The sequence below is a fragment of the Podarcis raffonei genome, chromosome 13 (genome assembly GCF_027172205.1).
Source record: "Podarcis raffonei isolate rPodRaf1 chromosome 13, rPodRaf1.pri, whole genome shotgun sequence".
NCBI classification, from domain to species: Eukaryota; Metazoa; Chordata; class Lepidosauria; order Squamata; family Lacertidae; genus Podarcis; species Podarcis raffonei.
This window is the reverse complement of record NC_070614.1, coordinates 1,623,619-1,644,982: the sequence shown is the minus strand read 5'-3', so window position 1 is coordinate 1,644,982 and position 21,364 is coordinate 1,623,619. Positions and strand designations below refer to the sequence as shown.

The 21,364-nt window shown below is 46.0% G+C and overlaps 3 protein-coding genes and 1 long non-coding RNA gene across 6 annotated transcripts; 2 read left to right on the top strand and 2 right to left on the bottom strand.

Annotated features, from left to right (window-relative positions):
• Positions 1-510: 510 nt before the first annotated feature.
• On the bottom strand, positions 511-6,337 carry ALKBH2 (alkB homolog 2, alpha-ketoglutarate dependent dioxygenase). 2 transcript variants are annotated; one of them, XM_053362327.1, is made up of 4 exons: positions 6,239-6,337; positions 5,463-5,795; positions 4,210-4,411; positions 511-985 (listed from the first exon to the last, which is right to left on the bottom strand). In XM_053362327.1, the coding sequence occupies exons 2-4, from the start codon at positions 5,749-5,751 to the stop codon at positions 673-675; spliced, it is 804 nt and encodes a 267-aa protein (XP_053218302.1). In that variant the 5' UTR covers positions 5,752-5,795; positions 6,239-6,337; the 3' UTR covers positions 511-672. The 2 variants fall into 2 exon arrangements, with proteins under 2 accessions (XP_053218302.1, XP_053218303.1); XM_053362328.1 differs by having other exon boundaries at positions 4,210-4,408.
• A 519-nt stretch (positions 6,338-6,856) lies between these two features.
• Positions 6,857-12,731, top strand: UNG (uracil DNA glycosylase). Of its 2 annotated transcripts, XM_053362326.1 has the most exons (7): positions 6,857-7,062; positions 7,585-7,782; positions 9,199-9,294; positions 9,910-10,007; positions 10,185-10,273; positions 11,071-11,249; positions 11,588-12,731. In XM_053362326.1, the coding sequence occupies exons 1-7, from the start codon at positions 6,973-6,975 to the stop codon at positions 11,726-11,728; spliced, it is 891 nt and encodes a 296-aa protein (XP_053218301.1). In that variant the 5' UTR covers positions 6,857-6,972; the 3' UTR covers positions 11,729-12,731. The 2 variants fall into 2 exon arrangements, with proteins under 2 accessions (XP_053218301.1, XP_053218300.1); XM_053362325.1 differs by lacking the exon at positions 6,857-7,062 and having other exon boundaries at positions 7,468-7,782.
• A 2,913-nt stretch (positions 12,732-15,644) lies between these two features.
• Positions 15,645-18,052, bottom strand: LOC128400220 (uncharacterized). Its single transcript, XR_008327320.1, has 2 exons — positions 17,341-18,052; positions 15,645-16,980 (listed from the first exon to the last, which is right to left on the bottom strand). It is a non-coding gene; the product is annotated as an uncharacterized LOC128400220 (long non-coding RNA).
• A 529-nt stretch (positions 18,053-18,581) lies between these two features.
• On the top strand, positions 18,582-20,034 carry LOC128400215 (uncharacterized protein K02A2.6-like; the record flags this gene model as incomplete). Its single annotated transcript, XM_053362324.1, has 1 exon — positions 18,582-20,034. A coding segment is annotated over exon 1 (1,407 nt), but the record flags the coding sequence as incomplete, so codon positions are not given.
• Positions 20,035-21,364: the final 1,330 nt, after the last annotated feature.

The following is a 21,364-nucleotide window of genomic DNA, read 5'->3' as shown; positions in this document are numbered from 1 at the left end:
AATAGCTCTGGATGAGGACTAGGGAAGTGGGAGGGTGGGGAATACAGGATGGTTTTTTTGTCTTACTGTCTTCATTTTCTACATTTGTAAAGCTATAAAATCCAATTAATATTTTTAAAGAGTTGCTCTGGTGATACAAGGCTAGGGGAACCTGTGGCCCTCCAGATGTGGTGGGACCTGGATCCACCAAGCGGAAGGGCCTATGGTCAGGTTCCCCAGCCCTGTATTACAAAGGAAATATACATCAGGGTGGCAGGGGAGGTTTATCTTTCATTACTGCTTTGCTTCAGAGAAGATTATAGAAGCAGCTTTTGCCTAATGATCATGGGCTACTGGCCATCCTGCTGGTCACTCCCTTTTCTGTAGCCACTTACGCCCAAAGCGCCTAGGAAATCCTCAAGCTTCCTGCATTTTACAAAGCAAGCATAGCCCCCCACCCCACTCCACCTGGACATTCACCATATGAACCATGGCCATACTAACATTTGAAATCCAATGATCAGCCAAGTATTTGACCCCAAATGCCTTTTTATTTTTACCACAAAGGCACTAAAAGGAACAAAAAAACACTCTTCGAAACACTCTCTATTCATGCCTACAAAGAAACTAGATGGCCAAACTCTTGAGACAAACGAACACTGTGTGGAAGTCAGTGAGCCATCTCTCCCGCTCTCACTGCCCTGGGGTCAGTGCCATCACATTTCGAAATGTCAAGTTGATTCTCGGAGCCAGGAGTTTCTTGCGACTGGGCAGGCTGTGGTACCAGTAACGGTTGGTGGGGAAGTTCATCATCAACAAGCTCCCATGCTCCAGCTGCAACTTGACAGCCTCAATGTAGCGCGAGGGGTTTTTGCCTCGGGAATCCTTGTGCCGGAAGACAAAGTCCCTGCAGGCTCCAAAGGACACGGATGCGATGGGGCTGCGAGGGGCCAGCTCTCGCTCATCATCTCTGTGCTCCCCCATGTGATCGTGACCGTCCTTATACCTGGCAGGGAGGGGAGATGAGTGATGCAGTTAGGTAGTTTTAGACCATGGACTCAAATGCGCTTGCAGAGTGGAGGTCTATACTCTTTAGATAGTGATGTGCATGATTTCACTTGCTTCAGAATGCAGTAAGCCAGCCCTGCTGCTGTGTCTGGGGTGCTGGTCTCCTGCTCCTTCTGTTCAGGGGGCAGCAACTAGACTTCTGCCCTGAAGGTCCTGCCCCAATGGTTCCACAGGGGAAGATCCACAACATCTCTCCTCCTTTCCAACTTAATCTGTACTATACCATATGGATTTCCTACAGGCATCTTTTTGGCCACTGCAAGAACAGGATGGTGGACTAGACTGGTCATTGGCCGCCAAATATTTCGGGAGAGAAAACTAATTACTTAAATGCACCAGTAACAGTGATGGAATTACAACAGTTAATTAACCAGATAAAAACAGGTAAATCACCAGGGTCAGGCGGTCTATCAGCGAAGTACTATAAAAACTTTAAGCACTTTCAGCACAGCCTTTGAAAGATGTAATGAATAAGATTTTGAATACAGAGAAAGTATCAGATTCTTGGAAAGAGGCATATATTACATTAATTCCAAAACAAGATACAGATTTAATATCAGTAAAAAATTATAGGCAGGTATCTCTGCTAAATAATGGTTATAAACTATTTGCCAATAATGGCAAATCATATGAAGATGGTGTTAAAAGATTTAATTCATCAAGATCAAGCTGGCTTTCTTCCTGGCCGCCAGATGAATGAAAAGCAAGTGGCTTTAATGTCTGAAGATGCAGAGAAGGCCTTTGATAATGTGTCATGGATTTTTATGGGAAAAAACTATAGAAATGATGAACTTTGGAGAGTCATTCCTTTGGAGAATTGACGCAACTTATTCAGATCAACAGGCTATGTTGATAGTGAACAATGTGATAATGGAAAAATATAACAAAAGGGACAAGAAGGGGATGTTTCCTGTCACCATTATTGTTTATATTAATTCTAGAAACCCTGGCGTGATAGAATAAAAGGTATAACAGTAGGGTGCAGAGCTTATAAATTGAAAGCATTTGCGGATGACCTTGTGATAACAGTAGAAGATCCGATGGTAAGTATATCAAGGGTCTTAGAGATAATTGCTGAATTTGGTCAGGTAGCAGCTTTCAAGTTGAATAAAAATAAAATGAAAGTATTGGTAAAAAATGTGACCGTTCAATAAAAAAGAGACTTACATCGAACAACAGAATTGACAATAGAAAAAAAGGTGAAATATTTAGAGGTATGGTTGACAACTATATAGCCACTTGGAAAGAAAAAAAGAAAAACCTAAAGGTATGGGGAAGGATGAGCTTATCACTATGGGGAAGAATATCAGTAATAAAAATGAATGTATTGCCGAGAATGCTATTTTTATTTCAACCAGTACCCGTTATCAGTAGAGAAGGACACTTCAAGCAGTGGCAAAAAGTTACTTCTAAATTTATCTGGCAGGGAAAGAAGCCAAGGATTAAATATAAATTGTTAACTGATGCACAGGATAGAGGCGGTTTTTCCGGACTTGAGGTTATATTATGAAGCGTCCTGTCTCTGCTGGCTTTGGGAGTGGATAACGTTAAAAAATGCGGGCATTCTAGATTTAGAAGGTCATGACAACAGATTTGGGTGGCATGCATATCTCTGGTATGATAAGACAAAAGTACATAAAGGTTTCCTAAACCATTTGGTAAGAAAATCAATTTATGTAGTATGGGAGAAATATAAATATTTATTAGACCAAAAAACACCTTGGTGGCTTTCCCTCCTAGAGGTGAAATCTGTGAAAAAAATAAAATGCAAAAAATGAATGGGCAACGTATAAACAGCTGTTAACAAAAGAAGAACAACTGAAAATGAGAAATTTGAGGATATAAAACTTATTAACTGACTGGTTACAGTATCACCAATTAAATGATGCATTTAGAATGGATAAAATAAATGGTTTTAGTAAAGAATTTTTGAAAAAGACTTGTTGGAAAATAAAGTGAAAATACTTTCTAAAATGTATACTGTTAAATCTGTATTGATACAATGGGCAAGGGATATTGGATATAATATACAATTGTCATCCTGGGAAAAATTATGGAGGGAAGACTTAAAATGTACAGCATGCTGTACGTTGAAGGAAAACTCTATGAAAATGATGTACCGTTGGTATTAAACTCCTACTAAATTAACAAAAATGTATAGAACTACTACAAAGATTTGTTGGAAGCGTAAAGAAAAAGAAGGCACCTTCTACTATATGTGGTGGGTGTATAAGATAGCAAAAGCATTGAAAAATAATTTATAATGAGTTGAAAAAAATGTTTAAAATAACATTTGTGAAAAAACTAGAAGGTTTTTTAAAGGAATTTTAGGTACAAAAATACCAAGGGAGCAGAAAAGATTGTTCTCAGGCTCTGGGGGCTTGGCTTTCTCCCCCCCCCCCCCACTTTGGCTGCGGATAAGCAGGACAAAGCGACAAGAGTCCCTTACCATTTAAAGGGTCTTTAATGATCACAGGAAAAGAACGAAGCATCCATTCCCGAGATAAAGGTGCTCCCAATTAAGCTTCCCTCCCCGGCATCTCACAACCATTGAGCCTTCTGCATAGCAACCTTATCAGTTCTCCTTGCCCTTGGAGATAAAGGCTGGACACTCTGCAGCAAAGGGGAGTCCGTTCTCTCTCTCTCTCTCTCTCTCTCTCTACTTCTCCTAGCTGTTCCCCACTCAGCTCTGCCCAGCTGTTATTTTCCGATGTAACATGAACAATGGTATAAATTGAATATTAAAGATAAATAGAGAACTTTATAGGATGCAGGTGGGAAAAGATTAATAATGGAACCCATGGAAGGGTGGCAGGAAGTCCAAGGACTCAGAGAATCCTATTTTTTATTATTATGACTGATATTTGAATGTAAATGTTAAATGCAAAAATGAATGTCCTTTTGTTCCCATAAACTCAGTATCATGTAACTCTGCTGGCAGTGGCTGGTGGGAATTGTAGTCCAAAAACATCTGGAGAGCAGCAGTTGGCAAACGTAGTCAAGGGTGGCTCCTGCAGAATTGCAGTAGGATGTCAAGCTCCTCCTGCACTGCCCTCTGTATGTGACAACAGCAGTCACAAGTTAGTGTAAGGGATTGGGCATGGAGAACTGGTTCCCTGGTGCTCAATGCCATACTAACCACCACCACCTGCCCAACGTTACCTGTTAATGAGAACAAAATTGAAGGTGTCCCCGGTGGTTAGCTGGATTTGGTCTCTTATGTGATCCAGAACTGGAATCCATGGCTTGGGCGAGAAAGTGACACCTGAGTATGTGTACGTCAAGCCAGCATCCCCGTAGGTCACTTGTTTCCTTGGGATGTTGTGCCACTTTCCAAATATGTGGAGTTTAGTGAACTCTCCTGCTTTGAAAAAAAGATGACAAACTCAAGATGGGCTTTCATAACCAGATGCAGGGAAGAAATGCCACCAAGTAAAAAATTCCCCTGAGAGCAGTGGTGGGGAACCTGTGGTGGCCCCCCGATTCAATTCATGGGGCCCTCTGGACACTGCGGTTGATCTCTGCTTCCTGCATCACCACCCCTCTAGAAATTGCTTTTCCTTCCATGCCGTGTGTGAGTTTGTGTGGAAAGGAGAAAGGGAGAGCAGGAGAGACAGATGTAGAGGAGAAAACCTCTTGCCGCGAGTTGGGAGAGGCCAGAGGGAGAGAAGGGTGTGGGGAGAGAAGAATGTTTCACACAGAGACATGCAACTCTGCAAATTTAACCTGGTACGTTCTGCATGCAAAGCAGGTGCTCTACAACTGAGCTATGGCCCTTCCCCATTAAACAAGCCTCTTCACTGCAGCCCCCTGCCCAATGGCCATTCAGTGAGAAACTGCTTCTCAGCCTGGCTATTATTATCATTACTGCCCCTGAAGACGGTTTGGAAACTTCAGCTGGTGCAGAATTTGACAGTCAGGTTGCTCACTGGGGCAAGACGGTTTGAGCGTTCACACTGATCCTGGCCTGATTGCACTGGCTGCCAGTTAGTTTCCGGGTCCAATTCAAAGTGCTGGTTTTGACCTATAAAGCCTTAAACAGCTCAGGACCACAATAGCTACGTAATGGCTGTTTGTGGAATGCTCTCCCCAGGAAGGTTTGCTTGGTGCCTTCATTATATATTTTTAGGCACCAGGCAAAAGCATTCCTCTCCAGCCAGGCTAATTAAGATTCTACAGCCTTTTAAACGTGTTGTTGGAGGGGGGGGTTATTGTTTCGTTTTTTACTTTTTATTTTGTGCTTTTATCTTGTATCTTTATCTTGTGAACTGCCCAGAGATCTTCAGGTGAAGGGTGGTATATAAGTTTAATAAATAATAATAGCCATAAAAATGAGGAAATCTATTTATAGTATGCTCCAGATAGCCCTGCTGCACAGAGAATTCATGAAAGATTCAAAGATCAGATCTGTTTACCTTCAAAATATTCCACTTCCTTTTCAAGCTCCTGGAAGATCCTGTCAGCCTCTGCTTTGTTGAAAAGGATCCTATAATCGCAGTTTAGCCCTTCTGCCCGGATGTGTTTCCATGAAGCACCAACCAAGGGAGTCTTGCTTTGGTGGGATGCATCCAGCTTGGGCCTCTTCTTGCTTCTTCCACTGGCTTCCGCACCAGAGTCAGCCTCCTCCTGCTCTGGCCCAGGGGACTTCCTCTTGTTCTTTGTTGCTGTGGTCTTAAGAGGCCCCCGGACAATGAATTTCTCCATCGCCAGTTGCTACGCACCTCAATCAAGGCTGTAGGAGGGCAAGCCTGTGATTGACCAGAACCAGATTAGATATGCCTGGAGTGGGGCGCTCCTGGCTGTGGAGTGCTCTTTTTACTAATATACTTGCAGCAGCTGGAAACTATAATTTGTGGTGTCTGCAAAGGATCTCTTTACCCAAGGGATGGGGAGCCTTGGGCCTGCTGGATGGTGCTGTATTCCAATTCCCATCAATCCTAGCTTGCATGACCAACAGTCAGGGATAACGGGGGTCACAGTCCAACAACATCTGCTGGCACCTGGCTGGGGAACACTGGCTTGGACAAGCGGACATCTGTAATCATGGAGGCTGGCAAAATGGAACCTCCAAGTTCAGAAGCAATGTACCCCTGTATAGCAGGTGCCGGGGATACATTGTAGGGGAAGGCTGCTCTTTCATGCCTTAGGGTTCAAGTGCTATGCTATGGCTGCCCTCCAGTGCACGTCTTACCTCCTGCAATGCCCAGGATATTCTCCAAGGCTCCTCCTGGAACCGAGGCCAGGGAGCCTCACTGCCTGAATCCTGTTTCAGGTCCCACCTTCGTCTCCTGCAAAAGGTACTAACCGAGAGCCCTGCCTGCTAGAAAGAAAAATGGTAGTGTTGTTATTTCAGAACAAGACCAAGTCTGTTTGCTCCATCTTGAGGGCTTCCCAAGCATCCTCAAAGCTTCTCATGAATGTAAAGTCAAAATTGCAAAACATAACCTAGGAGCAGCACAGGCGAAGTTTCCAATATTATTTTTGATTCTACTTTGATGGTGATCTGCGGAGGCGGAGACACTGCTCTCTCTTCCTACGGCACTTTCCCCCTAACGCGCATGCTCATCACGCAAGTCGGCAAACAGCGTGCAATGGAAGGCCTGTTGCAAGGAGGACGGTCCTTCTCGCTATTTCCTCCAGCCTCCGTTTGCCGCCGCGGACCCGCCTTCCGAGAAGAGGCGCTGCGCAGGCGCCCAAGGAGCGGGCGGGCGGGCGGGGCCCAGACGCTCCTCGGCTGCGCATGCGCGCTCGCTTTGGCGCCAATTTAAAGCGTACCTGAAGCGGGAGCGAGCGGCGGCGGCGGCGGCGGGTCTTGCTGTGAGGGGCAGAAGAGCTGAGCCAGCGGCTGCTGCGCCTGCTGCCTTTCCCTCGGCGCCCTTCTCTCCCGAGCTGCAGCGCCGGAGCCCGTCTGCGAGCGGAGCCACCATGATCGGCCAGAAGACGCTGCTCTCCTTCTTCTCGGCGGCGCAGGCCAAGAAGCGGAGCCGCTCCCCGGAGCCAGTCGGGGCCGCTGAGGTACAAAGGGAACCAGGCGAGAGGGGACGGGGCTCCCTCGCTCGCTCGAGGGGCTCGCTTCCAGCGGGGGAGAAAAAGGCGCCTTCCTGAGGTACCGGCCAATGGGAAGCGCTTTAGCCGCCCTCAAGCCAATGGGAAGCGTCCGGGGGTGGGACTAAGTCCGACGGGGTGCTCTTAACCAAGAAGAGCTAGGGCTACCTTAGCAACAGATCAACTGAGGGCAGGGGCTTTCAAGCAGAACTGCGATAGGGCGAGCGGGCTGCAGGGCTCGGGACCGGCGGCCAATTAGGAAGCTGTTTTGATGGCCCGTAACCAATGAGAAAGGAAGGGGGCGCTATCTCGCAAGTGATAGGCCGATACACGGCGCTTTTGGTGTCGCTGGCCAATTGGGCGCGAAAGTCGCCCGTGTTTTGTTTTCTCATGGCGGCGGCGAGGGCGGCGGGCCCTGGCCTGGCGTCGCTCCGCTGCTGCCTCGCTCCTGCTGCCGCTTGGCCGCCCCTCACGCGCTTCTTCCGCCCGCAGGCAGGCTCTCCGAAGAGGTCGAAGGCTGGCGCTCCGTCCCCGCCTCTCAGCCCGGAGCAGCTGGAGCGGATCCGCCGGAACAAAGCGGCGGCCTTGCAGAGACTCGCTTCCCGCCTCAGCAGCCTCGCTCCTCCGGAGGTCGCGCCGGACTGGAGGCTCGCTCTCGCCGGGGAGTTCGCCAAGCCCTACTTCGCCCAGGTGGGCCAGGGGCGGAGAGGAAGGCGGGGGGCTGCCATGGGCAGGGCAAGGGGGAACTGCCGTCCCGTCCGATACGCGGCGGCTCCCCAGGATGGGTCTCAGCCCATCTCCCCTACCTGACGGCCTTTGGAGAGAAGGTCGATTGCAACGCACCTGATGCAGCAAAGGATGTGCTCCCGCACGGAGCTGCAGTCCGGGCCACTTTAATAGACCCCCCCCTTAATTTATTATATCGAAAACAGACCTGCTGTTGCTGTGCTGTGTCAAATGGACTGTACCAAAATCTGCACACTTGCCTGCCTTGGTGCCTATCTCTTTCCTCCTTTACAGACATGCATTTCTTCCCTTTCTGTTTTATGCCATGTCGATAGCTTATTCAATACTTGGTAGCAGACTTCTATGCTTGTTACTCACGCAAGTGTGCCGCTGGGTTCAATAGGGCTTCCTAGTAAGTGTGTGTAGGGTTATTTATATATTTATGATTAAAGTTTTCCTTGGCTTAAACACCTTGTCTCTTTTTTCAAGTTGTGCTGTACAGTCTTTTCTACAGATCAGTTACATTGTTGAGTACAGTATAAGGTTTGGGAGAGGAGGGGGGGGGGTGAAATTGTGTGTGTAGGGTTCTAGTCCTGCAACCTGGTCTTTTGTATGTTTGCATGTAAGCGGTTCCTTCTATATTTCATGGAGCTAGCACCCATGGAAATTTACATAGGATGTGGTCTTACTCTCCTTGTGTATACTGTATTTACAGAATAATTAAGTGGTTATTCCTGTCTACCTTGCGGGCCCAAAGTGGCATTAACAGTTCCTCCAAAACCATTATTGATCAGCCTTTATATACGAGAGAGATGCAAAAGTATTTAGATTTGATCTACCCTGTCTCAAGAAGCTCCTGGTGGCTAGAAGTATTTTGTTAATTGTTGAGCATGTATCTTGCTGCAACTGACGTTGGAGTCCATAGATGTTAGGCAAGAAGCTGTGGCTAAAAATTGGAGAGGGGCTCCAGGGTCATCACTTGTCCTGAAATGGGAGGCTCCACCTTGCAATGTTCCCCTCACTTTCAAGCATGTTTCTCAAGTTTCTGTATCTCTTGAAAGTTCATCACAACTTTTCTGAAAACTCAGCCGCCTGGCTTATATCATGGGATCCAATTTCAAGTCTGGGTGAAGCAAACTCTTCACATCTTTAAAAACAATTGGTTGGCTGGCCTCTCTTTAAAGCCTTGGGCATAAATGGGATGTATTGACAGAAGAAAGCTTTATGCGTTAACTGAATTGAAATTTTAAAATGACTGCTTGAAACACAATATTGTGTGTGACACCTAGGTGCTTGTGTGCAATCAAACCGCTACCTACTTAACCTGCTGGCCCTCCTTAACCAGGATTGGAAACTGTCTGCTTCTGTTTCCCAAAACAGCTAATGGACTTTGTTGCTGCAGAGCGCAAACGCTACACAGTGTATCCAGCTGTGCATCAAGTCTTCACCTGGACTCAGATGTGCAGTATCCGTGATGTGAGTAAGCCTGGTACAATCAGCCCTACATTTATTCTACCTTTTCCTTCAGGAGTCACTAAGATGTCAGTGATATCTTCTCTTTTTTCCGCCTCTAGATAAGCGTTGCACTTTGTGTCTGCATTGTTTTGAAAACCATGGGCTAGTAACAATAATGTTTGGTGCTGCTAGTTGCATTTTGGCCTCAGAATGTTTTGCATACACTACTGTATCTAAGTTGTCCTGACTGTAAAGGGAGGCCACTATTAGTTAATCCAATTGGATAAATGCTAGGTGAAGCTGAAAGGGGTGGAATGGAATGGAATGGAATGGTGGGGCTTCCTTAAAACTACCCATGTTCTGAGATTTGAACATGGAGCTTTTAATCAAGCACGCTACATAATAATAATAATTTATAATCATTTATTATTTGTACCCCATCTGACTGGGTTGCCCATGAACTGTGGTGTTTATATAGTTGTCTCATTGGTCTTCTCTGAAACACACGAGAGAAAGAGCAAGGGATAAGCAGCCACATACTGTGTCCTACCAAAGGGACGTATTAAACTGGGCAGAGATGAATGATAGCAGGAGTGATTGTATTGAACAAATTTCCGCTTTTGTAACTTTGTTCAGGTAAAAGCTGTCATCTTGGGCCAAGACCCATATCACGGACCCAACCAAGCACACGGACTCTGTTTCAGCGTCCAGAGACCAGTTCCACCTCCACCCAGGTAAGATTAGGCTTTAAACTTTGTGGTCCTATTAGGACCAGATATGCAATACTGCCTTTCCATTAGTCTTTCATTTGCATAGTTATCACTAATATATTGTTATGTTATAAATGAAATCCCTATGATACAAATGCATGAGAGGAAGTCTGTCAAAACCTTTCTGATTTTTGATCGTAGCCTAGAGAACATCTACAAAGAACTGGCTGAAGACATAGAAGGCTTTTCTCATCCTGGCCATGGAGACTTGACTGGGTGGGCTAAACAAGGTGAAGCAGGATCAAAGTTTGTTGGGCGCTTTTCCCCCTGTGGTGGGCTTCCCCCAGTTGCTATCATGTGTGTTTGTTTCACCTTCTGGGTACAGATTGCTTCTTTCCAGCAGTCAGTCATAGTACTTGCAGCAGTGGATGGAGAATTCCTTTCAGCACGCCCCAGATTTTAGCAAGGAAACAGCCCCTGAACATCCAACACAATCCCAGCCTCCTGCTGCTTCAGAGAGGCTAGATCTTGCTGAAAAGAGCAAGCTTAGCTCAAATACAGTGGTACTCTGGTTGCGAACGGGATCCGTTCCGGAGCCCCGTTCGCAACATGAGCAGAACGCAACCTGCTTCTGCGCATGCGCGTGACTTCATTTTGCACATCTGCGCATGCGCGAGCGGCAAAACCCGGAAGTAACCCTTTCCAGTATTTCCGGGTCGCCGCAGGACGCAACCTGAAAAAACGTATCATGAAGCAAACGTAACACGAGGTATGACTGTACAGTACAGACTTTACAGAACAGTGGATAGTTTTGCTGCTACATGCAGCTCCCTTACAGAACAGCTGCTTATTATAAGTTTATACAGCCATTAGCATTAAATTAAACACACAGGCTACAATAAAATGCCCTCAAATACGCTGGGAGGTGGGGGTTGACCTCTTCTGGTGTTGCAGAATTTGGCTGGGATAAACATATTTTGTGTGCAGAGTATTGATCATTTGCCCTTCCTAGCAGCAAAAGCAGCATATTTTTATTTAATGTTTTCTGCATGCTTGCTCACCCTTTCCTGTTTCATTTTCAACCTAGGAGTACTGCTACTCAATGCTGTTCTTACAGTCCGAGCACACCAAGCCAACTCCCACAAAGAGAAGGGCTGGGAGCAGTTCACAGACGCAGTGGTCTCCTGGCTAAACAGCAACTTGGATGGTGTGGTCTTCATGCTTTGGGGGGCTTATGCTCAGAGGAAAGGCAGCTCTATTGACAGGGTAAGTGCACCGTTGCTTTTCCATTCCTCTGGAAGTGACACTTGTCTGGACAGTGGGGAAAAGGCTGGAAGCTGGTCTGTGTGGTATGCAGCATGGAATCTAATCCTGAGCTTGGATTATGGCCTCATGCAGCACCCATTAGAGTACATTGTTTTAAAAGGGTATTCTGGGACTGCAGAACTGGGATTATTAGAGGATGGGCTCAGGTTTGGTCAGTGTTTCTGTTAAATGATATTGGTCCATGGAACAGCAGTACAAAACCTAAGATTCTGCAAATGTGGTGGCAGTTCAGTGGGGCGGGATGACTACAAGGTCTTAACATCTCTGATTTCTTGCAGAAACGGCACCACGTCCTACAGACAGCTCACCCTTCACCCCTGTCAGTGCACAGGGGTTTCTTTGGCTGTAAGCATTTCTCTAAAACAAATGAATTGCTGAAAAAGTCTGGGAAGAAACCCATTGATTGGAGCACCCTGTGACACAGAATTTGAAACCAACTGTGTTTGATTCTTAGAGTACAGTCACTACTTGGGAATAATTCTTTGGATTTGTTTTAATTGAATGTGCCAGATCAAAGAGTCTACTCCAAATCTCTTATTTTGGAGTAGCTTTGAATTTAATGGAATTAATCCTGAAAATGTGTTTTTCACATTTTTGGTGCATTTTGGGACAAAAATAGATTGGCTGAGATGTTAGCCTTTTTATGTTCACTCTGGCTAGTGCCAAGGAAGGCATTCCATTCTGTTATTAGCTAGTGTAAAATGGGCTTGTTGGTTTTTACTCCCCATCTTGTACATCTAATGTTGAGGGAAATGAAAGCACCTTTTCATATATATTTTTACACCAAAGAATTTCATTTTTCATTTTTGGCCCACTCAGTGAAGTATCCATTTAGCAAACTGTTTATGATGTACAAATCAATGTCTTATTTAGTCTTCTAAGCTTGTCCTTTTATCAGTTGTCAATTAAAAGTTGCATCATTTGCTGTGAACTGTGACCCTGTTTTCACACTGTTTTCTGAGGTCTGCAGGAATTAGATCAGCTGTGGCAAAGTCAAAGGCTTCCAGTTGCTTTCTTCCTATTGGGATAGGGAAAGGATGGAGCCAGATGTTTGAAAGCATTGCCTGACCTATAGGAGAAATGGGGTTCCCAGTGCTAATGATGGTTGTGTTAGGGAAAACATCACACATGAAAATCTTACTCAGCCACAGTTGGCAGCTAAACTTCTGTTGCAGGTATTGGGCTTGTAGGAGCCGTCATTATCAACTTCTGTAAATTATAAGAAAGTCTGGCATACCCTTTTTATGTGCAAATTGCATAATAAGATATTCTGTTCTGGTATGTTTTAAATACCAAATTATGACTTGTACTTGTGGTGGTTTTTTTACTCTTTGTACCACTAGGTGACAACAATGCAACTAATTTTTTTTACAGTCACTGTATATTTGTTATAAAAAATAAACATATTTGTTATTTACTGTTTGTTGGCTCCCCCCACTGCTTCTTTTGCATATGTGTTATTAAATTTATTACCCACATTTCACCAGCAGTTCCCAGGGTGGGTTGCAACAATTTAAAATTGGGAATTAAAAACAGTTAAAATGTATTGCATATGCAAGAATAAGGTGGATCCTGAAAACACAGATTTCAGGCGCCAAAGGCCAGGGTAACGCAATGCACTTTAAGCACTCGCCAAAAACTTTATATTGAGGCAGCCAGATGCACCTCTGGGAAAGGAGCACCACAGCCGAGTTCTACAGACTTATTGAATTACAATAAATCTCAGCAAGTTTCCAATTAGTTATTGAAATGAGAATGACTGTTAGCGAAACACGCTGTACCAGAGTTGTTCATGCATAGTGGGGTCCAGATAGTATTATCTACTGAAAAGGTTAGGATAAAATACCATATTTCTAAGAGGTTGCCAGCATCTTGGGTGGAGCATTTGACTGGCGAGTTTCTCCATTGATGCTACTGTCCACACTCCTGAGAAAACTGAACTATGCTGAAATGGCTAAAATGACCGAAAGAATCAGTAATCGGGAAGACCAAAATTTTAATAAGGAATGGGGAAAATGTATAACTTATCTTAATTGTAAATAGTTAAAATCGTTAGTAGGATTGGAATAACACTTGTAGTTTAAGGTTGAATTCTGGACATAATGGCAGAGGTAAAGGACTTGGAGTATAATAAAAGATGCGGGAGGAAATTATGAATAATCGCAAATAGCACAACATTTGTAGGGTGCCCAGCTGGGCACCTTCTTTGCTGGAAGACGCATCCCTGTTCTGATCTATGCAGATGATGCAGCAATGCAGTGGTACCTCGGGTTACATACGCTTCAGGTTACAGACTCCGCTAACCCAGAAATATTACCTCAGGTTAAGAACTTTGCTTCAGGATCAGAACAGAAATCATGCTCCGGCAGCAGCGGGAGGCCCCATTAGCTAAAGTGGTGCTTCAGGTTAAGAACGGACCTCCGGAACGAATTAAGTTCTTAACCCGAGGTACCACTGTACATGGGTAGGCAAACTAAGGCCCGGGGGCCGGATGTGGCCCAATTGCCTTATCAGTCTGGCCCGCGGATGGTCCGGGAATCAGCGTGTTTTTACATGCGTAGAATGTGTGCTTTTATTTAAAATGCATCTCTGGGTTATTTGTGGGGCATAGAAATTTGTTCATCCCCACCCCCCACCCCCATATAGTCTGCCCCCCACCCAAGGTCTGAGGGACAGTGGGCCGGCCCCCTGCTGAAAAAGTTTTCTGACCCCTGACCTTTTAGAACACATGACATGACAAAGTGGAATATGGAATGCTGCAGCATTATGCACTTGATGTGGAACCCAGACACTTTCTTCTGAAGGTGAAAGGAGTAGAGACGTAAGCCGTTTCTTCTTTGATGGAAGATCAAGAAAAACTTTGCGATAAACTTTGATAATTATTATGGACAAAATAGTTATGGACAAGTCTGTGCTTATTTACTTACTTACTCTCACACACACACACTTATAGCCCGTGGAAAGATGGGCTATACATATTTTAAATAAATACCTGACATGGGCAAATATTTTGATGGAGGAAGTAATTTTTCAGGAAGAAGAGCAATATTATTGCTGTAACCTCTGAAATAATGAGAGTCAGAATTAGGGAAATCAATTTCTGATTGTCTTGAATGTACATTCTGTTTGGATGTGTCTAATAAGCCTCCTTCTGAACTGCTGTGCACATGACTAGAAAATCAAGGGCAGAGTCCTGCTAAACTTGTTTTGCTGATGATCTCAATTTAGTTAGCACCACAGAACAGGCAGTTCCTTCTTGGTTTCAGTTTATGAAAGTTAACAGTAGAAACTGACAAATTATCTCTTTTGTACTCCCTACCCCCTTGTCCTGTCCCCCAGTGTTACAAAACGTGGGTTAACCCAAGCAGGATGTCTACCAAGGGATTTCAGAATGAACTCTATGCTCTTGGTAGCAAGCTTGAGGGACCACCCAAGGCTGAACCTTGGGAGGTTGTGGTCTTTTTCTTCATCTTGTTCATTGGTACGTATGAATCATGCTTGCAACTTTCTGAGCTCGTCAGATGGGTCTATTTTGTCATTCAGGAGCTATGAATAATCTATTCTTTTTTTTGAGCTTTTCTTTAATCTACATGGTTTCTGATTCCTCAGCAATTGTGATGCTCAGGACAGGCTTTAAGTAAAGGTTTGTAAGAATTCAGTGCAGATCTACGCTGCTAAGTTTCACCATACAATATAAATGCTACATATATACCGTATTTTTCGCACCATAGGGCGCACCGGACCATATGGCGCACCTAGTTTTGGGAGGCGGAAAACAAGAAAAAATTATTCTGAACCCCAGAAGCCAGAACAGCAAAAGGGATCTGGCTTCTGGGATACCATGTGGCTGTTCTGGCTTCTGGGGTAACCGCGCCAAGCCTCTTCAGGGCAGCGGGATGAAGGCTCCCCCTGCCCAAAGAGACTGCGCAGGGCTAAAGCAGAAGCCAGGACAGACGCGTCGCTGAAGGGGTACTGTGCCTTCTCTCTCTCTGCGCAACGCCCCTCCTTCACAGGAGAGGTGCTGCGCAGAGAGGGAGAAGGGGCAGCGCCCTTCAGCGAAGCTGGAGAAGGAACAGAAGAAGACCCTTCTGTTCCTCCTCGGGCTTCGCTGGACAGGCGCGTTGCTGTGAAGCGGGAGGAGGAACAGGAGACAAGGCTGCTCTATCCAGTATCACTGGAGTGTAAGCCTGAAGCTAAGATGCCACTTTTGCCTTTAGCTTGCTGTACAGCACTATGGGTTGTAGCCAACTATGTCCTACTCAGAGGAGACCCCTGGAAATCAATGCCCATTAGAAATTGCAAAGATCCTTAAATTATCTATTATGCTAACAATAATAAATTTGTGTATGTTTATTCAAAACCTGCCAAAGAGTCCAATTCATTTTGTTGTTGTTTTAAGTAATTTGTAAAAAGTTCCCATTCTTCTTTAAAGCTACAGTTGTCCTTGTCTCGCAGTTTATTTCAATTTCGCCAGTTCCGCATAGTCCATCAATTTCCCTTGCCACTGTTCTTCATTCTTCCATCCTTGTGCTATCAAGACTCTTGCCGCCGTTGTCACATACATAAATAAGTTCTTTCATTTCCTCGGCAGGTCTTTTCCTACAATCCCTAACGAGAATGCTTCTGGGTTTTTTGACAAATGTTAGTTTAAACATTTTCTTCAACTCATTATTATTTCCCCCCAAAAATTAATTTCTCTACATTCCCACCACATATGGTAAAAAGTCCCTTCTTTTTCTTTGCATTTCCAACATGCATTTGACCCAGTTTTATACATTCTTGCAATCTGTACTGGTGTTATATACCATCTATACATCATTTTCATATAATTTTCTTTCAAAAGAGAGCAATCTGTAGGTTTTAAACCTGTTTTCCACTATTTTTCCCAGTCCTCAAATAGTATGTTATGATCTATATCTTGTGCCCATTTAATCATGACTGATTTCACCTTTTCATCTTTTGTTTCCCATTCTAGCAAAATACTATATGCATCCTTCAGCAACTTCACTTTCCCTTCTATGACTTCCTTTTGAAATCTAGAAGTAGTGTAACTAAATCCTTTCTTGTCTTCTTTATATATCTCGTGTAGTTGCCTTTAATGTAGCCAACTCTGAAAATAGTCTTTTATTTCCTCATACTCTTTTAATTTCCATTTTCCTTCTTGATCCTTTAGCAAATCCCTATATGTAAGCCATTTTCCTTTTTTACCAAGTGGCTTGAGCAATAAAGCTTCAAGTGGTGAAAGCCACCAAGGGGTCTTCTGGTCTATTTGTATCTCTCCCAAACTCTCATTAATGATTTCCTAATTATATGATTGTAAAAACTTTTATGTACTTTTCCTTTCCCATACCATAAGTATGTGTGTCATCCCAATCTGTTGTCATGGCCTTCCAAATCCAATGCTTCTTGCTTTTCCAGTTTTATCCAGTCCCTAATCCATACCAAACAAGCAGCCTCATAGTACAATGCTACTGTGAGCCCAAGCGCTTTGCTTAGCCAGGCTGGTCAGGAAACAGACATGCCGCTTCAGTCACCCAGTTTTCGCAGAGGGGTGAAACGGAAGGAGGAGATGCGGAGATTTGGGGTGGCCAAGTTCTTATGTTGGGGGGGAACTGGAAAGGGGCACTCCCGGAATGTGCAAGTGACTGAGACAGATATGAACTTTGGGTTCCTGCACTGTACATAAAGGTAAAGGTACCCCTGCCTGTACGGGCCAGTCTTGCCAGACTCTAGGGTTGTGCGCTCATCTCACTCTATAGGCCGGGAGCCAGCGCTGTCCGCAGACACTTCTGGGTCACGTAGCCAGCGTGACAAGCTGCATCTGGCGAGCCAGCGCAGCACACGGAACGCCGTTTACCTTCCCGCTGGTAAGCGGTCCCTATTTATCTACTTGCACCCGGGGGTGCTTTTGAACTGCTAGGTTGGCAGGCGCTGGGACCGAACGACGGGAGCGCATCCCGCCGCGGGGATTCGAACCGCCGACCATGCAATCGGCAAGTCCTAGGCGCTGAGGTTTTACCCACAGCGCCACCTGCACTGTACATAGTTTGCTCTAAATAAAACCTGTAAAAGACAGGTTGGAGTCCTGGCTGTTTACTTGCAAGCAACCACCTGCAAACCTGACAGTATTCCGGTAGTCACTGTGGTTGCTTGTGTGTAGCAGTGCAGAGCAGCACAATGGATGAAGAAATTGCGCATCAAGTAGCAGCCCTGAGGCAGAGAAACACGGACCTGGAAGGGCTGGGAGCCAGACTGGAGGAGTGCAGAGCGCAGGACCAGCAAATCAGGGCCACTCTGGTGGGGAGATAGGTACTGTCGCTGGTGAGCAAATCTAGTGGGAACCCTCAGGAATACCTTGCCTTTAAGACTGAGATCAAATACGCCCTGGACTTGCAAAGGAGGGAGTTTGAAAATGACAAGGAGAGGGTTGCCTTTGTGGTTGCTCATTTAGAGGGGGGCGCCAGGGAATAGGTGAGCTGAAAACAATGCCTTCCAGGACTTGGGAAACTTTTATGAGGCTATGGATGCAATGTTTACCAGCGAAATACAGGGCAATGTCATGCAGCAGGACACAGATGGAAACATTCACCATCCCGCAGAGCCCATCACCCAGCCCTTCCCGGCTAGCTTTTATTAGCCAGGATCACAAGGATCCAGGAGACAGGTGATCGGTTTCACTTGTTCAAGCAGCCTGTCCACATCCTCAGAGGTACAGATTGGAATTGATCCCATGCAACTTGACTAGACAGAACTCTAGCACTCTCCCCCCCAGGCCCTGCTCCCACAGTGGAGTCTACCTCCTTCCTAATCTGAGCAACTATCTGCAAAAAACTTTGCAAAATCATCAACATGGGATAAAACATCTCTATCACTCTCTGGAAACTATTTGGATCCATTAAGTGGTGGGGGCGGACCATCCGAATTGGTCCCACCTCCCTGCAGAGGGGAAGGTTGTAGAGAAGTACAGTTGCACCAGGAAGTGATCTGACCATGGCACTTCTTTTGTTTCACTTTTACTTAGTGTCAGATCACCCACATCCATAGAGGTGAACACCAGGTCTAAGGAATGTCCATGACTGTTGTGTATTGAGTCAAAGGATTTTATATCTGTATTATTATTGTCTGTATTTGCATTAGGGTAAAGTAACTGCCTTTTGGTTCCAGAGGGTACAGCTACTATTGGTTCATTTAAGCTGCTGTATTTGGATCCTCTGTCTTATTGGTTTCCTCCAAAAGGCAGGACTGTGATTGCCTGATATTGTTCCCCCCTGGTTGTGGCGGAAACCATGAGCGGAAGAGTTGTCGTTTCCGGGATGCTATGTGCCGGACGTGCGGGAAGACAGGTCACATCGCCAGGGTCTGTAGATCGGCGGCGTTGGGAGCGACAGGAGCACCTAGACTGGAGCATCGCAGACCGCCCACAGCAAACCATGTTCTAAAGGACTGCCACTACGTAACGGAGATCAACGGGAGGGTCGTGCAGTTTCCAGCGCAAGGCAAGGCACACGTCAAGGTGAAGATTGAGGGTCAGCTGTGCGACATGGAGGTGGACTCCGGATCTGGATTCACTATCGTGTCGGACCAGACCGCGAGGACATTCTTCCCCAGGGGTAAGTTGCCCCCTCTGGAGCCCTTCCCGGCAACTTTGCAGTCATACTCAGCGGGCCGCATCCATGTCATGGGAATGTGTGCCGTGAGAGTACAGTTCCGGGACAAACAGGCGGTACTCAAACTGGTGATTGCGAAGGGCAGTCGCCCCAGTCTCCTGGGCACTGACTGGTTCCCCGGCCTGGGACTGAGTATATCAGGGCTTAATTCAATCCAAACCTGCCCTGAGATGAGCGAGGCATTATGCAAAGAATTTGCTGGTCTCTTTAATGGAAAACTGGGTTGTTATAAAGGGCCCCCAGTTGACTTCGAATTGGACCCTGGGGTGGCCCCAATCCGACTCAAACCAAGGCGAGTGCCATTTGCACTGCAACCCAAGATCGAAGGAGAGCTGGATAAATTGGTCAAGCAGGGAGTTCTCTCACCCGTGGACTCTGCTAAGTGGGAGACTCCAATTGTCACGCCCCTTAAAGCAAATGGGGAAGTCAGGATCTGTGCAGATTACAAATGTACTATCAATAAGGCACTCAGGGGAAACTCATACCCCATTCCAGTCGTATCACATCTGTTGGCTAAACTGGCTGGGGGCAAGGTGTTCGTCAAAATTGACCTGGCACAAGCTTACCAACAGCTGCCAGTAACCCCACAATCAGCGGAAGCACAGACTATTGTCACACATAAAGGGGCGTTCAGAGTTAACAGATTACAATTTGGAGTTTGTGTGGCCCCAGGGATTTTTCAAGGGCTCATGGAACGCCTGTTAAGAGGTCTGCCGGGGGTCTTGCCATTTTTTGATGACGTTTTGATTGCTGGAAAAGACCCACAGGAACTGGTTGCGCGTGTCCGTGCAGTGTTGCTCAAGTTCAAGGAGGTGGGGTTGCAACTGAAAAAGGAAAAATGCAGTTTTGGGGTGCCAACTGTGGATTTCTTGGGGTTTAAAATTGATGCATCAGGCATCCACCCCACAGATGCTAAGATTAAGGCCATCATTGAAGCACCACGACGACAGAACAAGACGGAGTTGCAGTCATTCCTGGGACTTATTAACTTTTATCATTCGTTCTTACCCAAGAAAGCTTCGGTAGCTGAACCATTACATAGACTGTTGCAGAAAAAGAATGTGTGGCGATGGGGGCAGGGGCAGCAGAAGGCTTTTGACTCCTTGCGGGGAATGCTGAGTAGCAGGAGCGTCCTTGCTCATTACGATGAGTCGAAGCCGCTGGTCCTGGCATGTGATGCCTCTCAATACGGCCTGGGGGCGGTGCTGAGTCATAGGGAACCGGATGGGTCGGAAAAGCCCATCTCTTTCTATTCCCGTACGTTGTTGCCCACGGAGCGCAACTATGCTCAAATTGACAAAGAGGCGCTTGCAATTGTGGCAGGAATCAAAAAGTTCCATGATTATGTGTATGGTCGCCATTTCTCCATTGAAACGGACCACAAACCACTGTTAGGGTTCTTCAACCCGAACAAACAAACACCACAAATTCTCTCCCCCAGAATGTTGCGTTGGTCTATATTCCTGAACGGGTTTCAGTAGACCTTGACCCATGTGCCGGGGAAACGGTTGTGCCACGCTGATGCGCTGAGTCGATTGCCTCTTCCTGGTGGGAGCAATGAGGATCCTGCTCCAGCGGAGCACATAATGATGCTGGAAACACTTCCGGGGGCTCCTGTAACGGCTACTGATATAGCTGAGAAAACGAGGAAAGATGCTGTTCTCTCCCGTGTGCTCACTTGGGTGGGGAGGGGGTGGCCAGGTGGTCCGCATGAAGACAAATTCAGGCCTTATGCGACAAGGCAGCACGAGTTGTCCATGCATAAGGGTTGTCTCCTGTGGGGAGATAGGGTGATCATCCCAGATATATGGAGAAACGTGACTCAAAGAAGTAGGAGGCCCAGGGTTCGCTCTGATTGTTTAGAAATACGCAATCGCTTTGAGGTCCTTTCCCCTAGCATGGAAGACGAAGAGCAGACTCCATTTGAGGATCTCTCCCTCATTACAGTCGATCAGGTATATGAAGACGAGCAGCAAAGGCAGTCTTCAGGGAATGTGCAGGCGACCTTGGAACGGACAGCTCACGGAAGAACCCCGACCAGACCTAAGAGGAGGCGTGTAGTGGTGATAGGGGATTCCCTACTGAGGGGAACAGAAGCAGTGATCTGTGGGCCTGACAAGATGTCTCGGGAAGTGTGCTGTCTCCCCGGGGCTAAGATCCAAGATGTAACTGAACGACTGCAAGGAATCATAAAACCCACTGACAAATACCCCTTCCTCTTGGTTCATGTGGGAACCAATGACACTGCAAGCAATAGCCTCCAGAAGATCAAAAGAGATTACGAGGCTCTGGGCAGGAAATTGAAGCAATTAAATGCACAAATTGTCATCTCATCTGTCCTCCCAGTTGAACGACGTGGCCCAGGGAGAGAGGGAAAAATAGTGGAAG